The sequence below is a fragment of the Rhamphochromis sp. 'chilingali' genome (genome assembly GCF_963969265.1).
Source record: "Rhamphochromis sp. 'chilingali' genome assembly, chromosome: 4".
Taxonomy (NCBI): domain Eukaryota; kingdom Metazoa; phylum Chordata; class Actinopteri; order Cichliformes; family Cichlidae; genus Rhamphochromis; species Rhamphochromis sp. 'chilingali'.
The window spans coordinates 26,361,862-26,373,265 of record NC_137948.1 but is presented as its reverse complement, the minus strand read 5'-3'; the positions used below and the strand labels follow the sequence as shown (position 1 = coordinate 26,373,265).

General features: G+C 40.3%; 1 protein-coding gene across 3 annotated transcripts in view; it reads left to right on the top strand.

Moving 5' to 3' along the window:
* Nucleotides 1-239: 239 nt before the first annotated feature.
* gab1 (GRB2-associated binding protein 1) overlaps nucleotides 240-11,404 on the top strand; it is a 63,050-nt gene continuing 51,885 nt past the window's right edge. For 2 of the 3 annotated variants that reach the window (XM_080881155.1, XM_080881154.1), the window contains exons 1-2: nucleotides 240-729; nucleotides 863-1,018. In XM_080881155.1, coding sequence (XP_080737281.1) covers nucleotides 947-1,018 — 72 coding nt within the window. In that variant the 5' untranslated portion in view covers nucleotides 240-729; nucleotides 863-946. The remainder of the gene's footprint in view (nucleotides 730-862; nucleotides 1,019-11,404) is intronic. The other variant, XM_080881153.1, reaches the window with a different exon arrangement.

Sequence of the window (11,404 nt, the reverse complement as noted above, 5' to 3'; positions counted from 1 at the left end):
TAACAATGTAGCCTTTATCAATTTACAGAACTAGCCATAGTACTACAGTATTGCTTAGATGAGAAAAGGTAGATGTCAACCTGTCAATCAAGACTAAAAATAGCAACTTACACTACTACGTTTCTAAACTAAAGGCAGCTTCAAAGCGTGCTAATATTATTTTGAAAACAAACCAATAACTTCCGGTCCTCTCGCCTATGCGGCTGTTAACTCCATTCAGTAGTGTTCCAGAGGAGGGTGAGTTTAGGGAAAGACGGAGCCACCCTGTCAATCACAATTAAGGAACCATGGGAGTAAACTGGTAGGAAAGCTAGGCGAAACCACCGTGTTTACGGTCGAGCTTGTTTTAATTTGCGTTCAGACGACAACTATGCACCGGTACAGTGTGGGACATGCACACCCGACCTCTCCAGATGGGAATCGCTTCACTTTGACGGGAATTAGCATGAGACGTTAAATATAACAACAACAAAAAAAACTTGCCGACTTTCATTTGTCTGCGCCTGTTTTTTCTTTTCTTTTTTCCTCTTTTTTTTTTGCCCCCACAGCCTTCCAGTTTGAACAAAATACAAAAGTCACCGCTGATATTTGTTCAAAAGGCGGTGCCGCCGGGGTTTATGTTTACTCCAAGCTAAGGAGACACGTTTATTTGAGTACAACTCGTGGAAATCTGGTCTGTGCATTTCACAGAACTGCCGTGTCGGCGAGTCCACTTTCGGAGGAGTGACGGTTGGTTATTGCGCCTTTAAAAACACACATACACGCACAGCATTTTTTTAAAACAAACTTTATATTCGAAGTATGTTTTGACTTCACCGTCTTAGCCTCATATTAACTGTTTTATTGTTATTTTTCCCCCCAGGTACAAGAAGACACTCCCGAAAACAACCAGCGCCAAGCGTCAATCCGGGCTCAAACTCCAGAGAGAGCAAGAAAAGGAGCAGAAATGAGCGGGGGAGAGGTGGTGTGCTCGGGGTGGCTGAGAAAGTCTCCTCCTGAAAAAAAGTTGAGACGTTACGTAAGTGCGCTTTATATCCTCTTTGTTACGTTGTAATAAAGTAACCTGTTAGACCAAAGGAAGGAAAAAAACGTGCATGCTTTTCCCTGGAGGCTCTCCCCGGGTGCAGACGATGTGTAGGCCTCATCTTGTGTGCATTGCAACAATCAGCTTTTGTCTCTCCCCCCTTACCCTTTTTGTTGGTGAACCTGAAACTGTGCGTTACTTATATAAAGTAAAGTTACTTAAGCGTGACTTAACAGGCTTTGCTCAAGGGCACGTCAGCGGGGCGCATGGCCGCTGTTTGGGAAGCAAACATGAGACTCTGGCAAGCATTATCTCGGGAGAATTTGATTGTCTTTGACCAGTAACGCAGTGCTTTGATTACCTTTTGAAGTCACGCAGTCAAGAGTATCAAAGGTGGTCGCTGAGAGTTAAATGATTTACAAATCAACTGCAAAATCAGAGCTAGTTGTGGCTGTCATTACATCTACTATATCTGCCATTGTTTACATCCCTGTGTTGTCTTATCTGCAGCTCTGTCAGTCTCTACTCACACCTGCTATTCAGTCTTACATACTTTTAAAACGATATGCAATCAGTTATGACATGCCATTGATTTTTTTTCCCCCCACAAGTGTAACTGACAGTTTTATGTTCCTGTTCTCTCTGTTTAATTAGTGTGCTATTGGAAGAACCTCTCATATAAGGCTAAAGCAAATAACTTGATTAGCTGCTTTGTTAGCCATCAAGCCCATTTGATTTCTTTGTGCACGGCATCTTTATTGATACAAGAGCTGTAAGATCAGAGAAGGGATGTTTTTGCAGAAACCAGAAGTTCAAGAGAGCATAAAATATACACTTAGAAGCAGGGTTCATTGAGTGCCTGCATCACATCTATTACAGAATAGTGTTTTATTTGATGACAGAGGTCACCTTGTTGTACAGTACTTTGTGACAACAGTTTCCAGCTGTTTTTTTTTTAAAACCAGGACCCTGTTCATATCTGGAGTTGGCCAGGATTTGATCAGGAATGGACAATCCTTCTCCAAGTGAGATCAGGTGCCTTTACTGACCACTCATAATTAAGTGTACCCCACCCATTGCATATGCATGCTCTGACGCAGCATGAGAAAACATGGGGATAGATGCAGAGAAGACAAGAATCCTGTTCGTGCACAAAAAACAGCTAAAGAATGAGGCAATCAAGAAAAACTGGACTTTCCAATGCTTCCAGTGTTTGTTATCTTTAACTGTCTGCGGATATCTTGCAAAACTGTGTGTGAAAAATTTAGTTTATTGAACAGATTCTGGTGCATAAACTGCAAATAAGCAAGGCAGACATGCAAACTATTTTGTCATGGGTACTCATCCAGGAAACCTCTCAGCTGCGAGGGGGAAAAACCCCTGGTCGGTGCAGCTACGCGTGCTGAATAGTCATCGACGAATGCTTTCTTGTAAAACTAGCATAGATTTTATCAGAAGTTTAATAATTTATGAATGTGCTCGAAGCGAATATTTAACCATTTCCTTTTTTTTTTTCTTTCAACTAAACCACAGAAATTCAAAGAATGCATACAGTTTGACATCATCAAGTTAAAAATTCATAGGAAAAACCAAAGATTGATGAATGAAATCTGTGTTTTGCTTATTAATGTAGAAGTTTAGAAATTTTGTTTGCAAAGTTTGCATTAAATGGAGGGGTCCAGTTCTGTAAACCTGCATCTTGCCTGTAGCGGCAGGCTTTGGTATCACTGTTGTGTTACCTGCAGTCAGCATCTCGTATGGTCATTACAAAAAAGTCTTTTGTTTAGTTTTTTCAAAGTTGCACTATTTCCCAACAGCCTTGTGCACAACTAATGGCTAATAAATGAATCATGAAGCAACAGCAATATAACTCCTCATATTGATTCCTGACTTACTTTAATCAAACAGAGTCATGGTGCGAGGGAATAATACAATATGGGACGCTTAAAAATATCAATGACTAAAACATGCTATTTCTTTCTTATTTTGAAATGATTTGAAATAACAATAATGTTTGCATCCACAATACAAAAGTTAATATGACCCCAAATGTTAGTTTCTCAGGAGAAAAAAAGAAGTAGGCTACTGGAGGACCTAGTTATTTTCAAATGGTTATGACAACTTGTTGCTCAAGTTGTGTAACTGTTTTAGTGTTTTAAGAACTCTGAGGAAACTCGTGATTTTGTGAGGTAGAAGTTAAGCTGTTTAAAGCTGCGAAATTATAGTTGTTGTTTTTTATATCTGCATAAACTGCATCTTTTTTTCCCTGTTTAATGTTAAGAAAACATTTTTGAGTTAAATGTTGGCCATTGCTTTTATACAAACAAGGAACAAACTGCAAGCTGGTTTCTTTCGTTTTGGGGGGTTTATCAACGCAAATGCCACGTTTTAGTCTTTCTGTCACAGGTAGCGACATAATCCTGTTTGAAAATATATTTCTACACTTTAGATTTCTGTTTGACTTATTGAGGCCATAAGAGTGTAACAGCAGAGTTCAGCTAAATCTTTCGAGAATACAGCTTCAGATTGTGGGTCATGATTCTTCCTCTTCATTGTTCGCTCTTATTAGATTTTCTACGGCTGCTACAGACTGTTCATATCAGAGTTGTTTTTCAGTGACTAATACTCTGATCTAACTTTCAACAATGCCCTCTATAGTAGTGCAGCAATCTAAAATCTAAAAATACTGGGAAACACAGCAGGGTGGTTTGAGCAAGCTCGGTCACATGAAGCTGTGTAATTAGTGGAAGTACTTACAAGTTGTTCAGATTATACTAACTCAAATAAATAGAGAAGTTGATTCTCTCTTGTTTTTCTTTTTCTTTTTTAAATTGAAACAATTCAGCTGGTTATGAAGCATGAGAGCTTTTGTGGGATTAGATGAGACATTCTTGAATTGTTTTACTTCCTTGCTGCTTCTTCTTCCTTTTCTTCTTCTTCTCCTTTTCGGTTACTGCCTTAATGGGTCATCGCAGCAAATCATCACCTTCCCTCTAACCCTATTCGGAGCGTCTTTTGATGTCACACTAGACTTCTGCATGTCCTCCTTCGGGACATCCACAAATCGTCTCTGTGCCTTTCATCTTTTCCTCCTGCCTGGCAGCTCCATCTTCAACATCCTTTATCTAATATATCCACTATCCTTACTCCTCAGCAAACATCCAAACCATCTCATCCTATCTCTCTTTAACTTTGTCTCCAAACCGCCCAGACTTAGCTGTCCCTTTGATGTACTTCTATCTAATCTTGTTCAGCCCCAACAAAAATGTTAGTGTCTTTTAACTTTGCTGCTTGCAGCTACACCAGCTCTTTTTTTTTTTTTTTCTTTCTTCAGTGCCACTGTCTCCATACCATCACATCCTGTAAAAGTTCCCTTTTAACTCTAGCTGCTATCCTTCTGACACAGCATTTAATGTAATCGACACAAAGGTCAGCGTATGTTTTGAGCTGCAATGGTGCAGGCGAACCTGCAGCTCTCCCCGGGGCTTTTGTAGTTTTTTTTTTTTCCCGAAGGTGGACGAGTTTGCTGCTATGTGGGCGGCCCTGACTCTATCTGCAGTTCCCCAAGCCACTTTTTTTTTTTTTTTTTAAGGTAATTATTTGGTTTTCAGCTGGACTAGGGCTGTTCGATATAACGATATATATCGGATGATAATATAAAAACTTTTATCGTTTCATTTTATGCTATCGTTTGTTTCGTGGTGTCGCAAAATAAACTGTTTACGGCAATATTTTTTCATCGTTCTGATGGTCACTGTAGTGGCTATATTAATTTCTTAAAGTTCTCTCTTTCTTTTATATTTAATATAACCACACTACGGATGGACAAGCGCCTGTTTTTATGCGTTGTCGTTAGCAACAACTACGGTAACACCATCACGTGTCCGCTTGTTTATGTTCCACATAAACCTTTCACAATAAAGCTCAAGATCCTGTTGAGACTTTTCAAAATGAACTGAATCACGTGAAAGAGCAGATTATTTACGGATGAGAAGTAAAAAAAGAGCCACCAGGTGCTAAAAAATAAACCTTAGACTCAAACGTTAGAACAGGCTTTTCCCTGCAGCACGCCGTGTAATAAATACTCACAAATGTAACGGTGGCCGTTACAACTTATGTCTAAAAATGTATAGTTTCATGCATCTGTTAAAACACTCGACTCCAGCTACATGACGCGCAGCTGGAAACACTTCCCGCAAGACGAGCTGCCCGAGATTCACAGAATTTACAGAAAATGGTACATTTTTGTGATTTATATCGTTATCGGGACGATAGAATTCTTATATCGGGATATGAGATTTTGGTCATATCGCACAGCCCTAAGTTCGACTGATGTTGGTCTCACTATTTGGCACAATTGAGCAGTCCTAGATTAAATGTGAGTTTGGTGCCACATGCTACATGAGGTTTGCTGGCAAAGTAAGCTAGTGATTACTGACTTTATTTTTTTTGTGGTAAAATCACATTACAGCTACATTGGTGCAAGCATTTTAGTTTGTCAATGTCCTTTGAGAACAGGGACCAGAATAAACTGCTGTCTGTACGCTATTTAGTACCAAACCGATGTGGGCATTTTGTTTTTTGTATCTAAAACTACTCACCTCAGCTTTAAAAAATACAAAATATACCATAGGGTCAGTACAGCCTTGCTCCCTGGGGTTTTCCATTTCATTGGCACTGCATTTTTCCATCCATTTCTCCTTTTTCTCTTTCATTTCTCTTAACTAATGTGCATATTTGTCTCAGTGTCCACTAGTGTAAGCATCCTTAAAGGAACAGCTTTCGAGATGGATGTCTTCAGGACATCTGTTGTGTTGTCACATGGACCCAAGGAGATGCAGAGATCGAGTTACAAGGTTGCTGTCGTCACTGCTCGATAAAATGGTGTATCTCAGTTAATTCTGCCACCACATCATGGAGGTGTAGGTGAAAACGGATAAAGGAAATGAATAAGGATAGTTACTGGTAACATTTTATTGATACCGATGCCATTATTTATTCTAGGTCTGTTTTTACGGATTCTCTCATTGATCGGTGATCAATATTTTGCGTTGGGGAAACATGTAGGTCTACAAAGGTTTTCAGCATCAGTGCTGCTGGTTATCATCAGGGTCTGATGTAGGATGTAGAAACCAGATTTAAACAAACAAAAAAAAAACCAACAGGTATGTACTTCAGGTGTGGAAAAAGCTCCACTGCCGGGGGTTTGACGTCATGCTTTGTTATGTGAAACTGCAAGAAACAAGATGCCAGCACTGATGAAAGCAATTGATAAGCTCTGAGACAGACAATTAATATAAACTGGACAGTTTGGAACCGGTTCTCTGTCGAGAATCTTTAGTTCTCAATCAGCCTCTCTATCTAATCTAGAGTTGATAGAGAGATATGTATATAACTGCTTCAAACGGCTGTTTATGCGTGCCATTTTGAAGCCGCCATGTTTCAATTAAACGTCATTGTTCGGCTTGTTCATATTACAGTAATACAATTCCTATTGAAAGGAATCCTTAATTTTAGTTCAAAACATTAATTAAACAGCAGCAGTTTTGAAAATGTATAAAATAACTGTCTCCTTGATTTTTAATAATTTTGCTTAGCTCTTAGTTTCTCAGTTCTTGCCTTCCGGTGCACATAGCTTCATAGACCATTGTAGTCCCTGTAGTTTATTGGCATGCACTTTCTGAAAACAGATTAGGATTTTGCTGAACACTTTGTGCAGCCCTTACAAGGGCCTCAGAGCAAGAGCACAGGGCTGCAGGGTAGACCGGATGAAGGAAAATATTGAACCCTGAAGGTCCTCCTCTGGCTCTAAAGGGAGACTGAGGACCTACTCCGTGCTGGTCTTATGGCCTCTTAGCTGAAAAACAAAAAAGCATTTATAGTGTACATCAAAGTGGCTGTTAGCTTTTGTCTGTGGCTGACTGTAAAAAGTTGTCATTTACACACAGTTAAAGAAAACTGTATGCCACCAGTGTAACAACGTGGTCGAACGAAAACAAAGGCATAGCTCATTTGATTAAGTAGAGGATTCATTAAATCTGCTTAGCAAGTGGAACAGAGAACAAACACTCACTTTCTGTTAACCCTCCCCCCGCCCCTCCCTACGTGCTTGAAGAAACAAACAAACAAGCTACCCAAACGGGATGCAACAGAGGGGTACTTGTGCAGCATTAGCCTCTTAGGCTAACAAAGAAAAATTACTGGACTGTGTCCTCATCGCAGCAGCACCAGCAGCACAGCTCTCCATTTGGAGCAAGCAGACTACTGTTGTGTGATCTGCCACAGCTTGGAAATGGGTTGAATATGCCATTAATTATTCAATGCCCATTACAAACAAATAAGCATTAATTATTAATATATGTGCTACTACAGTAGTTGTCTCTTTTATCCCTGACACAGACTATCGTCACTGTGTTATACATAGGCGGTGTCATTTTCATCGTAGCCTAACTGTTGGTACAGCAGTTTAAAGGATAAAAAAAAAAAGCTGTGGGAATGAGGGTGGGGGGAAATTTGTAGAATCTGTAATATTCACAACCATTTTCCCCCCAAAGAACTGAAAGCTGTTCTGAGTCCTGTACTGGTGTTTTGGTCTTTTGTTTTAAAACACAATCGAAGTAAACATGAGTGTGGTTGTTCTGCATTTTCTTCTGGGTATTTATAGTCTTAAGCATGAAATCAAGTCATTGCCTCACAAAGAAAAACACAGCCATGAAAACAAAACATTCAGTTGGAGCCAGCCCTTGGGGAAGTTGGCAGCACAGAGCAATTTTTATTTTATTTTTTTTTTGGGGGGGCATAGTAAATCACTGTCAAACCTGTCACAGCATTACTCAAGTGGTGATGTATACAAAAATATGACACTTTTTATTTTCTTCATTTTTTTTCATCGGTGCTTCATGTGACATCAGTTTTGAGAGTGATGACAACACACATGGTGCATGTCAGTCACCTAAAACATAGTCTGTGTTTTTGATCGTCTCCGTGGGATCTTAACAGCAGCGTTTGGTGCTGTCGATCTTTGTGAGCGCATGCTTCATTGTCGATACAGAAGGTCTCTCATCTCTTATGCAGGCGTTTGTAAGCAGCGTCTGATATTATGTGCATGATGACGAAAAAAATGGGTTTAACGCAACAAACGTGAACTTGAGCTAACCTCGAAATCACGTTCTCATATGTATACTATTATGTCCTGTTATGTAAACTAGACACTTGCATGCATAACCTTTCATGCAAATTCTTGAGCGACGCAGCTGCTTTTCAGAGCACAGTAAACCTTTGTTTATACCAGCACGCCACTGCTTCAAAATGAAGCTGAAGTTTAAGATGATTGTTTACGCGTTACAGACTAAACTTTAGTGTGTGCGCTCCAAAAAGAGTGAGAGGTTACAGTGAGTATGTTGCTTGCAAATTTATTTTAAGCTGAAAGGGGATGGAGGATGTAATCGGTTAGGAGTCATTAAGAAAAAGATTTAAGAAGTTCTGCTTTTGAGTGCACGTCAGCGCATAGTTGGTTAGATTTCAGAAATAAATGTCATTTCTGTATGAGAACAAAGGAAATGTGATCATCATTGTGATCATGTCTGTTTTCGGCTTGTTTTTGATTCATAGGTGGCGCTGTGTGCTGATAATGCTTAGAGTTACCTCCCAAAATCTTAACTTTCACTTGTATTATCATTTGTGTATGCCCCTTTAAACTTAATTTGTTACCTTAGTGCAGAAATGACACCGTTGATTTAATTGGTAGGTCAAGGCTAACATGGAGCATTTTGTAAACAGATGTGTCTCTTTTTGCCTGGCGCAGCTGTTTACTGTGTCGTGTGCCAAGTCCGCAAAGCAACTCGTGGAGTGGCTGCAGAAAAGCGGTTCTCATGCAGGCTTGGATTTGCTGTGCGAAACCTGGGAACAGATTCTGAGTTGTGTTTTCTGCTGTAAAATGATCCTTTTATTCCTTTTTTTTGTCACTGCGCCAAGTCGAAGAGTTTCAAGAGAAGCTATTATTAAATGCAAATGACAGAACCCTCAGAGCTTTGCTGCTGGGCTAATTGCACACGTCATCATGCGTCTTATTTTCTGATGACTGACGGTTGTCTCATATGCAAGGAAGTGACACAGGCCGAGGTTAAAGAAAGCTGAACGTTTTTTTTGATCACAATGCTCATTCCTGGTTTTCGTGTTGCGACTTGCCAGCTAATGACACGAGGCGGTAAAAATAGGACGTGTCATAAGGCTGCTTCTATTTCCAGGGTGTAGTTGTAGTCTTGTGTGGAAATAAAACAGTGCTAGTAGGGAGAACACAGAAGGCCCATAGATGGTTTACAGTAAATCAAACACAAAGGCCGAAGGGGTCCCTCTTCCCACCAGATTGGCGCACGTCATTTGAGGGAACGAAAGCTATCGCGAGTCGGGCCAAATGTCTGATTATTTGCATTTTCTGGATTCTTGCAAAGCGCGCAAACATTCTCCAAGATTAAAGGTGAAGGACCATAAATATGTGTGCAGGAAACGACAGGCGGGCAGGCAATAATTTTATTGTCATTGCGGAGGAGAGCAAAGCTTAAAAAAAAAATAAAAGCAATCAAGATGAAAAAGACTGGAGTGCTTCTCAAAGCCCCACCATTAGGCAGCCTCCAGTGAGAGCAGCTCTCTGTTCTCTCCCTCTTTCTTTCCGTTCCCAGTGCTTCTTGGCAGGCTCAGACAGCAGGAATGCGAGGTTGCTCTGTGCTCCTCTTTGCTGGTCTGCAGGGGTGTGAGCGCCTGGTCCCTTGCTGCTGCTGCTGGTGGTGGTGGTGCCGCTGCTGGCTCCTCAGCTGAGGATTGAATGGGCTGGACTACACTACAGTGCACTGCACTGCTCTGCAATGCAATGCGCTGGCTGATTGTTGTTTCTCCAGCACCATGAGGGAAGAGGAGCCGCTCCCTGGCGCCCCAGCAAGGCATGGCTGCTACTTCCTGTGTGTGGTGTGATGGCTACCAGATGGCGAGTGAAGACAGAGGAAGGGTCCCCTGCTCTCTTCTTTTTCTTTCCTTGGCTATTATATTGTTAACTCCTGCATATGTCCTCTGCTGCTCTCTAATATGTTTTATATATATAATATAGCTGCAAATGTTTATGTTAATAACAGATAATGAGAAGATGAATTTGGAACTTAATGTTACCGAGCTGTTTATGTACCTCCGAGTTATACTCACGAAAGACTCCACTGTGACTCACTAGTGATCTGTGACTCACTGAAGAGTTGTATACTTTGAAAAGCCATTCTTGACACACTCTCTTTTAAAAGTCACTGCAGTGTTTTTTTTGTTTTTTTTTTGTTTTATTTTCTTGCACCGTAGAAGCACTCACTGCTGGTGTCTTTGGACACACCTGGAGTACGACAGCACATATTTTCATGGTGGTACATTGAATAGGTAAAACAGAAAATAGGAAGAAAATGTAGCCAATGAAAGCGGGGTGCTTTTTGTTTAAAAATGTCAGTAATATCCTAATTAATTGGCTGTCAAATGCTAGATTATTTTGGCATAATGTTACCTTCAGATGTGTCCTTTTTGCAAGCAACAACTAGTTGTAGTTCTGGTGTTTTGAGGTTGTTTTTGGTACTACTACTACTACTACTTCATACGGAACAGATTATTATTGAATTTGACTGAATTTTAAATCAGCAGTTGACCCATATATGCAGCCTGAGGCCTGTAAATACCATACAGGAAACAGTATCTGCTAATGTGATGTTTATCGTCACGTTAGCTCGACAAAGAGAAGCTTTTGCTGCCACGTCTTGTGATCTAAGCCTTAAAGAAAAAAAAGGCAACTTCCTCTTCTGTTTTTTTTCTTTTCCTTTCACAAATGCCAAAGATAAACAAGAAATTTTCCATTGTGTCAAAACTTGTAGTTGCACATCAGATATTCAAATGGCTTACACAAGTGTTACAAATAGGTCCCAGAGGTTCCCGTGGATAATTGGACATGTGCTGTGCGTTTGCAGAATCTCCGAGCTTGTTCCTAAGACTTTTGTTTTATTCCAGAGTTTGCACTAGATAAGATGCTCTGTACTGCAGCTGTGGTTGACCTGTAGGCTACAGCAGTGAGAGTGAGAGCACAAAAATCATGGTTAACCTTGTTCACATTCAACAATGAATGATTTAGTCTACCGCAGCCTGTGTAAGTAGGAGGATGGAGAAGAAGATAAAACGGTATCAAGTCATAACAACCAATTTTGAGCTGTTTTATTTGTATAATAATTGTATTTAGCTTAAAAAATATGCCCAATACAAAGTCCCCCTGGATGGTGAACTTAGGCACCGCTGGGCTTGCAGTATACTCTGTATTGCTCTTCCTGAATTGAGCCCATGGATGAATTTAATACTTGAATATGTTGG